The 12,442-nt window shown below is 40.4% G+C and overlaps 1 protein-coding gene across 1 annotated transcript in view; it reads right to left on the bottom strand.

The window, feature by feature from the left end:
• Positions 1-11,885, bottom strand: part of TMTC2 (transmembrane and tetratricopeptide repeat containing 2) — an 842,237-nt gene extending 830,352 nt beyond the window's left edge. The window contains exon 1 of the mRNA XM_029204988.1: positions 11,138-11,885. Coding sequence (XP_029060821.1) covers positions 11,138-11,220 — 83 coding nt within the window. The 5' untranslated portion in view covers positions 11,221-11,885. The remainder of the gene's footprint in view (positions 1-11,137) is intronic.
• Between the last annotated feature and the right edge of the window lie 557 nt (positions 11,886-12,442).

The raw sequence follows: 12,442 nt of genomic DNA, 5'->3' as shown, positions 1-12,442 counted from the left end.
CAGAACTACCTGTAAATAAACTAATGTGAGTTGTAGGTCCTGGTAAGAGAGCAAGTTAGAGAATAAAAAGCTTCCCAGAAAAGGCTTCAAAGAACAGAGCTTTTCTATCCAGTTTACTCACTGTAAAACAAAAGATATATAAAAAGTATTCCTGGGATTTGGGCTAACTCTCTATTCAACGTTATCTTTTGCAACATAACCGAAAACAACTCCATATTTTCATTAAGATTTTTCTTATTAATATTAATAAGGAATAACAATACTAAGATATGTCCTTAAACAATGATTTTCCTTAAAAATCTAAGCTACATATCAGAGAGTGAAACAATTCTTATAAGATACTAAGAAATCATAATTTTGCCTACGCCCCTACACACAGTAAGTATTATCTAATCTAAAGAAGAAAGTCACTTGAAGTGAAGAAGATGGGAGATATCTGAGTTCTGGTTTTCGCATGTACTTTTTTTTAAATTGGTTGTTCAATTAATTTTTTTTATGTTTTAATTTTATTGGAGTGTAGTTGACTTACAATGTTGTGCTAGTTTCAGGTATACAGCAAAGTGATTCAGTTATACAGTTAATCAAGTATATACCACAAACATTTTATTGGCAAAATTTGTGTGTGTGTATGCATGCATATGTGTATATATAATGGTTAAATTTCAACATCATTTCTTCAAACCTATAACCCAAGATGAAAATTAAAATTTTAAATTAGTAATTATTTAAAATACTTCACGGAACTTTTCAGTGACACTAAATCTATCTGCAATACCAAGTTAAATATTATTGGAAATAAGTTTAAATTTTGAATATTGGCTTTAAAGAAAATTCCCTAAGTGCTCTACAATATTTTTAGATGTTATTATATAATGATTTTAAAATATCAGCTATAAAGTTGATGAATAATTTCTTGATCAAGAGAAATACTTAATAAGTATCCCAGACGCCACCGTACCAGGCATTTTATAAAACTTATTAAATTCTCCCAAGAACTCTAGGTATTACTATCCTCATTCTATAGAACAGGAACAGAGGCTAGAAGAGTTTTAGTAACACAATCAAAATTACACAATTAGCAAGTAACAGTTCTGGGATTAGATCCCTAATATATCTGGTTCCAAAGCTCTTGTGGTCTTTTTACTTTTTGCCACCTTGTTGCTTGGAAAGGTCTAAAAGAAAAAATACATTTTCTAATTAGTTACAAAAATGTATCACAGGTTTAGATATTAGATGTCACCATCTAGTACGTGTGCTAAGCACACTTGCTACTGATTCTCAGCACACCACTGATTAACACAAACACTTCAATGCAAAAAAACTTCAGCTTATCTGACGTCTATCTTTCCTAATCACTGGACTGCCAGAACTGCTCTAAATCTGAACACACTCCCAAAAGAAAAGGGGTTTCACTGAAGAGAGAGATCATGAGTACCCAGTAACAATATACCCTGCCAAGCAGAACGAGAGTACCAAAGATTATTCACACCCGATGCACTGCAATTGGTCCTTTTACCCTACAGAAGGAAAGAAGTGCTCAGATTGGCCAGAATATCTATTCAAAATAAGCACAGAGACCAGAAACAAAGGGAAAGCAGCAGAAAAGAAATACAGGAGAGCAAAACCTGCTTCTACGGTGAGACCAGGGACAGCTGACCAAAAGGGTGGACAGAGATGAGAAGCAGAGATGGGGCAGAGGCAACAGAAGCTGAGACAACAGGAGCTCAACCACTGACTCCGAGCGAAAAAGTGAGCCAGGACATGGAGTAGAACACAGCTCTGTTCCTCAGGGGAGAAGACAGTGAGATGCTGATGTATGGGGATAACTGAGTCATTCATCCTCTGGTCCAACACCGTCTACATCTGATTGTAACATCATGCAGCTTTTTAAACACACAGAAAACATTCACCGGACTATTCCATTTGGTCCTCACTCTGTGGTTGGCAGTTGTTATCATCATTTGCACTTCCTGACCAATTACAAGACCAAGTTTTAGAGGCTTAGTAGCTCAAGTATTAGTTACTAAAGTGTTATTTCCGAGACTAAAGACCTCTCCTCTTTTACCTTAGCCCAGTGTTCTTTCACAACACTGCCTGTAGTATAGAGTACAGTGTTTTAAAAAGAAAGAAATAATTATAACTTATTTTAGAATAAGTTCTTTAAAAACATTTCTACTAAGTAGGAATGTAAAACTTCACATATATATGGTATTCACCTATTCAGAAATCCACCAAAGTGCCCAAAGGCTGAGGTATAGAGTACCAGGTTAAAAAAATCAAAGGGGCCCAAGCATTTCTAATACAATTTAACATACCTTTACCCAGTAGCATCGCCCAGTGCCTGAATATCATTAATAAATCTTTATCTTTCCTACTCTCGGCTGCCTAATGCCTATATTTTGCCACCTGCCTGACGTCTATAATCTTCATTCATTGTAATCCAAGTTTCCTTACAAGGGATTGTTCAACAAAAGTACAAACTCACCAAGGCACTGACTATAGACTCAGTTTAGGCATCAGCATCTATTCAAGTCATAAGCCTAAGGCAACCGCCTATCAGTTTATTTGTAAAACTCAGAATCCAACATCTGTCTCCATAGTAACTACAAAGAAGATGATATTGTAATACAAGTTGGTGACAGATATTTCAATAGAGATCATCTCCTAGATTTTAGCAGGCTCTCTACCTTTTCAAAATGTACACAATATCTTAAACTCTTAAGATCAATTTAAAGATGTATGATTGAACAAATATAAAACAAAACAGAGAGATTAAATAAAATGGCTAAACTCATACGCTTTTGAGATATAAAAGATTATCCTAAATCTTTTTTAATACAGGAATTTAGGCAGTCTTTTCCGAATATCTGTAAAACACACTGAACTAATGTGTACGTTGCATGAACCAGCCGCATCTATCACACCTGGGAATGACAGAAATGCAGACTCTTAGACCCACTCCAGGCAGAATCTGCATTTTAACAAGCCCGGGTGATGTACAGGTAGATTGAAGTTTGGGAAGTGCTGGTCTAGAAATATATGTACATATACATAGATGGAAAGAGATCCAACAAGAGGCCCAGCTCAAAAATGTCCTTTTAGGAGAGGTACCAAAATATCCATCTGGTTCAAAGAAACTGAGAATTTGAACTGCATTTTAAAAGATTTTCTAAAAGGTAATCATCCATATCAAAGGATGAAGGTAGGGTGTTGGAGGTGCGGGGTTATGAGAGAGGACCAGGTCTAAAGCCCCCTGGCCTACCACAGGCATCCTCAGTATCATATCAGGCCTGAATTTAAAAGTAGCTGCTAAATACTCTCTCACAGAAATGGTTTACTTTATGTTAATGACATATAAGAGGCTTTAAAACAGTGAAATTTCATTTTCTGTTCAACATGGAACGAAAGCCAAAAACACCACTGTTTCTAAAAGAAAAAATACAAAGACTCTTAAAAATATAGAGGTGGAGGAAACCAAAAGAGATCATTTAAATAGGATATTTTAAATAGAAGACTAGATATCTGTGGCAAACGACAGTTGGTAATTTCAGGCTGGACTCTGGTGTCTTTATAATAGATTTTTGTTCAAATCTCAAATTCATTTTCTTTGGCTAAGTCACTACATATCCCTATAAGAGTGCGTTAAATTGTAAAACCTTATTTCTTTAATATAAATTCAGTGACACAACTCAGCTCCATTTTTTTTTTCTTCCAATAGAATAACGAGAAAATCCTTCCTATTTTAAATAAGGTTTACCAAATGCTTTCAGGTATACTAGTTTTTCACATCAGTTAGAAGTAATCGTCTCCCACTAAAGGGCCTATTTCTGCAAATAAAATTGTCTTTTTGCCTGATTAAACTTCTTCATCATCGGAGAACTTTTCTTCCGCAAACTTGTAGTTGGAAAATTTGCCGTTAGAAGCTTGCTTTGTCAAAATGAGCTCTTTTCAGTTTCTTTGGGAGAGCAGTCCTGTAGTTAATCATTTGGAGGAGGAAACATCCTATTCTAAAAGTACACCTGACAAACTATTCCGACCCAAGTATTCTACCTTAAGACATCTTTTATAACCCAAAGCAGCAGGCTCAGTATTTATAATACCTTTAAAAACCTGAAGATAGGAGGGCAGAGGCACACAAAAGATAGTTTATAAAACAATGAGAATGGTCCCCAGGGGAACAACACAGCTGCCAGCCTTACCCCCTTTTCTTCCCAAATGGCTCTGTAATGACAATATACAATTGTTTCCTAGTTAAACCATAATCATGAGACTATAGTGAACTTGTACTTTTTTTTTTAACTTGATGCTCCTGAGGAATAATCACACATTTATTATAATAAATTCCACAGAAATAAAGAGTAGTCATCAAAGACAAAGGGAAAGACACATTTTATTTGGACACAGTACCTACCACATAGCTGCTATTCCAAGGGCACTGATGTGTGTTTCACTTGACAAATCATGTAATTTAGTCAGTCTCCTTGACAATAACTATATGCTGTGCCACGCTTCAGACCCTGCCTCACCCTGATATCACAAAATGCCCCAGCAAAGAAATCAAGAAACAAAAGCTTACACCAGCTTATCATAAGCAAACAGCATCTCCTCTGCCATGTACTAAGGTACTTTTAAAACAGATACAGTAGCACTGCCCTCAAGCAATGCGGCATGTTTATAGCCTTGGAATAAGTAAATGTACATATAATTTCACTTATTTCCATGATAAAATGGAATCTAAAGGTGGAGTTAGAGTTTTGAATTCTAATCTCTTTTCCAAATTAATTTTTTAGACATCAGCAAGTCAAAATCTCTCTCCATCTCATCTTTAAAACAATCATTTCTAGTTACTCAAATTAACTATCTTATGAAGTGCCCTTAAATAAAATAAATTACTTTAAAAACACAACAGAAACTTTTAATGTAGAATCTTGAAAACAAATCATTTCAGTGTTCCCGCCTTCTTCAAATTTCTCCTGAATAGATAGGCTTACTCAATTCTTTCCTACTTAACTGTAAAGAAAAAAGCTCACTGTTGAACCCAAAATTGTAATTCCCAAAAGTTTCTAAAAGACTGAAACAGACATCTATAACTTTTATTCTAAGAAACCTTGAGTACCAGAGAAACTGACAAATGTAACTGAAAAACTAAACTGTCAGAGTGGAGGAAAAGAGATCAATAGAAATTTGATAGTGCTGCATCTTGTTGGAATTAACTGCCTAGAAAATACAACCAAAATAATCTCTGAGGCAAAAGTCTTCAATCCCTATGACCAGTCAAGGCAAATCTAGTTAACTCAAAGAGTTCAGCCCCTGCAGACCTCCAAGGAAAACAACTGACCTGAACAATTAGGAAGGAGCCATTTGGGAAAGGGATTCTAAAGCTTCCACAGATATGAATGAAGTGCCAATGAGCACCAGATCAAGAAAAAGTCCAATTCAAACCACCAACCATGGATCCTCAGCAGAGATGCTCTGGGAAAGAAGCCAACAGAATCCCAATAAAAGTTTAAAAATATGAGTATCAATCAAAATAAACATGAGTCGATGCAACTGAAATTCTGCTAAAGGACAAGCTATCAGCATTTTTTATGTCTATCATCAGATTCCCAGATTCAAACACTATATAGTACCTGGTAAAGTACAGGTAGGAAAGGACGGACAGGGACGCTTACTGACAATGGGGAAGAGCTGCTGTTTGTATTATGCACCATATATAAGGGAAGCCCATGTCTAGTGGTGTTCATAATTAGTGAATTAATGAATGTAGTCCTTTATTCCTCAAAAACACATACAAATCAAATCTTCAAAGAAATCATCTAGCGTTGTGCATAATTACACCTGTAATGATTCAAAATATTATGCCTTTTTCATCCCATGAAAAATAGGATGTAGTTCCTGGTGATAGGCCTCTCCACTTTTTTCAGCTAGGCTCTTAATGAGGACAGCTATTCATAGAGGGAAGGTCGTTACATTCAGCAACCCACTTGTCCTTTCCATCAAGGCTGCCACACTTGTCACTTTTGTGAAGCCATTAAAGGAAGGACCCAAAGCTCATGTAAGACTTAGCTTCCAAGAGAGGACCAAAAAATTTAAGAGATGAATGTTACTGTGTTGAAAGCATGTTGGGTGAGAATAATGAAGTTATAAGAAAGTAGGTTTGTCAGCCACAGATTTATTGGAGCGCCTTAAGGGTAAACTTTGTCCTTTCCTAATATTATGAAGGTGCCTGTTTTAGAGGAAACATACCCTTCGCCTATGATAAACAGCTGCACCATCAAGGGCATTTTAAACAAGTGCTTTTAGCGCACTGAACAGCAACAAAGAGATTAGGAAGACAAACTGCTCTTAACTCATGTTGGAATCCAAAGGGTTGTAGCTATTTCAGAATTATAGCAGCAGGGAATTCAGTGTTACTGTAGGGACACGTTAGCTCTGAAAAACTAAGTGCAGACGATGAGATGATGTAAACTAATAATGTGCAATAAATGCAGCCCCTCTCCCAAATACAGTGTATTTATAAATGAGAAAAACTAAGAGACAGATGGCTGGCAAGCAATTTCCCCTATGGCATTTGCACATGTCCGTTCAGTGCTTGTATCTGGGTCATTTGCTAGGATAAACCCCATGTGACAAGCTCGATGGAGGTAAGGAAAAGTGGTCCATACCTGCTTCACCGAATTTTAATTTTAATTTACTGTTAAGAGATGTACTTATTCAAACAGCAAAATGAACCTTTTCCACATAGATTTGATTAAACAATCAAAACTTAGCTAGAAAATAAAATGTCACATAAAATATTTCATAAACTATGAACTGTACCCACTGGCCTTTTTTTTAGTACATTATCAACTGGGAAGGAAATGAGAGTAAAATAACACTCTTGTACACATTACCTTCTTCCAATAAAGACCTGAAGAGACAACCTTGGACGCAAAGCAAACTTCTCCCTTATTTACTTTGATTTTATAGTAATTCTTTCTAAACATGCTTTTACTAAATACTAGACATGCCTTCAGTGGTTGAACATACTATAATTTTAAGATAACAATCCTAGATTGGTCCAAGGCAAGTTTATTAGAGAGAACTTTTCAGAGAGACGTTAGAGGGACTGATCATTTCACAAGCTATTCTTATACCAGGTCAAAAACCAAACTGATAACACTAAAAGACCAAGTAGAAAGTACAGTTGAATATCTTCAGGGAAAAAAAAAAAAGGCTTTTCTAAAAAGCTTGTCAATACACCTTAAATCCTCTATTCCTTCATTTTAAATACTGTTAACCAAACTCTTTATAACATTAAGGAAAAAAAAAAAAACCCTTAAGAAGTGTTTCTACAAAACTGAGATTTACATTTACACCTAAATGAATAACTAAACTAGGGATGTGCTACTGAAAGTTTGGAATAGGTTTGATTTCAAGAGTAGAAATTCCTGCTGTGGAGTTGCTTCTCCAAGTTTCACAAAATTACTGCACACCAATAACTAAGGCACCTAAAGGTAATGTTAATGATCATGGGTGAGTTTAACAGTTGCAGAATGGGCAATAAGGAAAAAAAATTTCAAAGCAGCCACAAACGCATTTCCCACTTTCAAAAACTCAAATTGCCTTTTTTTTTTTTTTTTTTAACTAATGCATTACTTTACTCACATGAGACTAAAAAGATGTATTCGGTGCATTATGTCCTTACTTATCTATCACAAAGGGCGTGCCGTCAATTAGATGGTATGTGCCAAATGAAATCACACTACAAAACAGCAGTTATAGTTTACTTTTGTTGCTTTGAAGTAAACTGACTCTTCTTTTAGTGCTATCTTTATGCAAAACATAGCAGGACTTCTAAAGAGGATGCAGGGAAAGTGATGCAATGTTATCCTCGACAAATATGGAAGAGAGCAGAGAATTCGGGGTCAGCAAGTTTTTCCCACTGACCTAACATCAAATTTCTCCAGAAAGGGAGACAGTCCTTCACAAAGTCACACGCAGCATGACTTCAACTTTGGCAAAGACTGCATATTTATAATTCCAATTTTACTCTAACCACAATTTAAGATTCAGTACAGTCTTTACTAGATTGAAGGCAAGGGGAGAGGGGAAGAAGCTGAAACTGTATATGCTTTTTCATCAGATATGATGAATTCTACTCTTCTACTGTTTGTTTCATCACATCAGAGCCATAGTCTTACATTTAGCACAGAAACCCTTGTAAAATATTCAATTTTACCATAGGGAAATTGATTTTGCTAGAAGAAGGTTTCAGATTACCACTTAATCTCAACCAAGCTACATCAAACACTGAATATAATTACATATATAGTTTATAAAGTAAACCTGAGCACTACATTTAAAAGAAATGATAACTTGGAGAAGTACCACAGCAATAATGTTTAAGCTGAAGCAATAGAAAGCCCTCCTACAGTAAATGCCAGGTTCTTCAGCTAAAATGCAGAGTCTTGCTTTAGTTAAGCAAGTCGAGCGTAAGAGCCACCTCCCTTCCTCGAACTGCCCTTTCACTCCCAGCACTGCCCTCTCCTTGCAGAACCATATTTCACAAAAGTTCCTAGGGTGGGCGGGGGTGGGGGGTGGGGGTGAAGGGGAGTGGGCAGTGTTGCGGCAGAAGCCACAGATGTAGTTTAAACAAAGTTTTACACTTGAGTCTTTGTAGTATGAAATGGAGTGGTGGAAATAAACACATTATCATCATCCTACAGTTTCCACTTGACTCCCCAGCTTTTTTCCCTGCTTCTCACACAAGCGAGTTAGAGCAGTGAGACAGAAACCTTGGCACTGAATCACCTGAACATGGTATGCAGACACCAAATATGTGCCATGCTCCTATTAATACATATTTCATAATTTCTAGGATTCATAAAAACCAAGTGTAGCACTTGTAAGATTTCATACTCTCGAGAGTACGTGATTGCATACACAGTTCTGCTACCAAGAAAATTAGAGTAAGATACACTTTTCAAATTGTAACTGAGTATAATATATATTTACAGGTCTTCAACATCATAATGGTATATATTGTCTATATGTCATACATTGCGCATGCTATCAATTAGATGATACGGGCAAATCATCACATTAAATTCATCTGTGCAGCTAGGTATAACTCAGGAATTTTGACGCTCCATTCAATCTGTAGCAGGTAAAGAACTTATAACCATTGCCAACTATCAAAGCACAACTAATTTACCATCACACTCACACCATTCTGCCGAGTTACAACACTAACACTTCTGACTGATTAAAGAACACAAAATAAGCGTTAAGTCTACAGAGAAATGTACATGCAAATGTAGTTCAGTTCCAGCCTTAATCTTTATTAGGATAGTTTCTTCTGACATGTACTTTTTAAAGTACTGGACAGCAATAAAGAATAGCCACACCATGCTATTTGCTTGATTTAGCACAGTGTTCTACAATAGTTACAGTATGACAGTAAGTTACTTTTTTATATAAGTCCTAAATTATTGGTTTAAATGCTTACTCTTCAAACTGTCCCCAACAGTGCCAGTAACTGCCCAGATTCTTCCCTGAGCTCGCTTTAGTGAAAAGTCACCCAACTTCGGAAGCAAGAGCTTTTCCTGCCAATATTCTAGAAATAGCAGGTGCAGAGTAACACAGAATTGGAGGGTACAGAAGCAGCTCACCTCACTCTTACACACAGACCATTTACTTCTCGAAGCACGTAGCAAAACTGCTGAAATGTGTACACTGCTTGAAAGTTGAGGAAAAGTTTATGTGTAACAGTGGCTTCCTATCAACTAGTCTCTGATAGACACTACATAAAATGCATTAAGAAGCGTTTGCTGGATGCTCTTGTACCTATTATCAGGGGATTTCATAACAGACATGTGGGTGTGAACCAAGATTCGCTGACTGAAGGCATACATCCATGAACATGCTTTTAGCTGGAGAGTGGGCACACAAGAGGATGCAGAATATGGCTAAGCACCACCGGGAGAAAATTCTGCCTTCCTCTCCCCTCACTATCAACCACTTCACTTAAGTTCACTCACTGCCTCGCCCTGACCCTGAGGATCCATTCACTTTCCATAACCCAGAGAGGCTGCTGAAAAGCTGTCAAAGTAAATCTGTGCTCACTTTTTGGATGGTTTAACTTCAATGGAGCATGAAACACCCCAGGACGGTTAATAAGTTTAGCCAGGCGTGCTGTTCTCCCTAATATATTTTAATTATGCATCTGTTTTAATTGTAATCAGATTAAGTCACCGGAAAGGCACAAATTGCAATTTTCCCTAATGGCTATTAGAGCTTTTCATCAGTTTCTAAACACTAACAACGTTTAAAAAATAGGTAGAGACACGAGCACAACTGTGACATTTCCCAGAAATCGATGCAGTTTCTTTGACAACACAGTTCAGGTCTCATTAGCCACCCAAACTAACCCAAACGCAGAAGACAACTTCAGTCTCTAGGGGCGTCTTCTTCCCCAATTAGCACAAAAGAATCGCTAACGTCTAAAGTAAAACTCCCAAACAGAAACGAAAACCCAGGCTTTTATAAAGTGCTACTCCATCGATCGGTGAGGGAGGCGGGGGAGCGGAAGAGATGAACAGCAGCATTATCCTGGCTCAAAGTAAAGTACACCATGGGTCAAAAGGGAAAGTTGAAATAGAATGCGATTTCTCCACTATTTTGGCAACTGTCAAACGTGTGTTTTAACCTCGGGAAATAAAAGTGTCCCATCAATAGAAGGAAACATTACAGGGAAGATCTATTAGGGGACGGGGAGCAGCTTCCTTCCAGTCCAGACGTAAAATCGCTCAATGTGCTTTCGTTGCACCATGGAATACCTAAGATTATTTTTTAATACGTTCATTAAAGAGTTTCCCAAATTGCTGTGATTTCCGCTAAGAAACTTAAGCGTCTGCCAACAGCCTAGAAGCAAGGGAGAGGAACCTGCTGCAAACTAGGAACCCAAACTCCCTCAGCCCGCCCAGTGCGCCCGCGTCCCCGGCGTTTGCTTTAGGTGTTGATGTTTACGCGTCTCCTAAACCTTCAGGTGCTGGACCAGTCCCCCCAAGACGCACTTCGAACCTTAAAGCAGGAAGCTTCAGAGCTACCGCGGAGTCCCCAAGCAGCCCGCCACCCCTTCCTCTCACCCCCTTACCTGTCATCGTAGCAGAAATCCGCACTCAGGGTGTTGAGATACAAAGCGAGCCCTAGAGCGCTGCTCACCAACTCTGCAATCATCTCTCCACCGCCTTCCCTCCGGCTCGGCTACCAGCGCGAGGGCAACCGCGGCAACAAAAAACAGAAGCATCAATCCCCACCTTCCGCCGCTTTCTCCTCCCAGCTTCACTTTTCCCTCGTTTCCCCACCCTCCCTTCCTCCCTCGGGTCCTTCCAATCCAACGTTCTCCTCCTCCTCCTGGCGCCCGTCTCCGCAGCTCCTGCGTCCTCCCTGGGTGCGGGCTCACACCGCGCTCCCCATGCCCTGCGCCGACGAGCGGCGAGCGGCGTTCGAGCTCCGCGCCCCCCGGCGGATGCACAGGGCTAGTCCTTCGCGCGGCTCGCACCCCCACCCTAACCCATGGCAGTGCAGGGCGCCCTAGGTGAGGAGTGGGACTCGGAGGAGGTGGAAGAGTGCGGGGTGGGGACAGAGGGACCGGACCGGGCCGGGCTCTGAGACCAGCTGGAGGAAGAGAGAGAGAGAAGGGCGGGTGGGAGGGACAAGGCGAACCGCCTCCCCTCGCCGCCTCCCGGTCGCAGCGCTCCGGTGCCGCTCGGGCCGTCTCCGGCCGCCACAGCGGCTGCAGCTCATTCACTCTTTATTAGCTCCCCTCCCGGCCCCAGTCCCTTCTCCAATGAAGTGAGAAGCAGTGGCTGGAGACTCGAGAAGCTCCCGCGTGGGGTTCTAGGAGCTGCCCCCCGCGCCTGCGTGGCCAATCCTCCACCGGGTTTGCCCGGCCCCTTTCTCCACCCAGATCCGCCCCTAAAGTTCCGCCCACGCTACCCCCTGGGCTGAAGGCTCCTCCCACACTCCCCCCCGGCCGGAGGCTCCTCCTCCCCACCTCCCGCCCTCCCCTTGTTTCTTTCACCTTCGATTTCGCTCTGGGAAGCCCAGGGAATCCAGGGGCGACGGCTGGAAGACGCCCAAAGAGGTAGCTGGAGTGCGCCCTGGGCGGGGCAGCTAGAGGAGGAACGAGACCGAGGAGGACGCAGTCGCTCGCCCCGCTCTTGCCTGGCGGCGCCTAGCACCGACTGGATCGTGTGCCAAGCGCTGCCAGGCGTAGGTCCGGTCAGCTGGAGAGACTTCTGGGCACCGGGAGAGGAAGAACAGGTTTGGCGAGTGCTGCAGACTTGGTTGCCACAAACACACACGCGACCTGTCACACACCCTCACTGTGCGTGAACCGAAACGGTGCGGGGGGCAGGGGGGGCGTTGGAGAGCTTGAGGGGTGTCTTAGGAGGGA

The sequence above is a fragment of the Monodon monoceros genome, unplaced genomic scaffold (assembly GCF_005190385.1).
Source record: "Monodon monoceros isolate NGI ecotype Baffin Bay Population unplaced genomic scaffold, NGI_Narwhal_1 Super_Scaffold_6, whole genome shotgun sequence".
Taxonomy (NCBI): domain Eukaryota; kingdom Metazoa; phylum Chordata; class Mammalia; order Artiodactyla; family Monodontidae; genus Monodon; species Monodon monoceros.
Note: the sequence above shows the minus strand (reverse complement) of the source record. Positions and strands in the feature narration are given on the sequence as shown.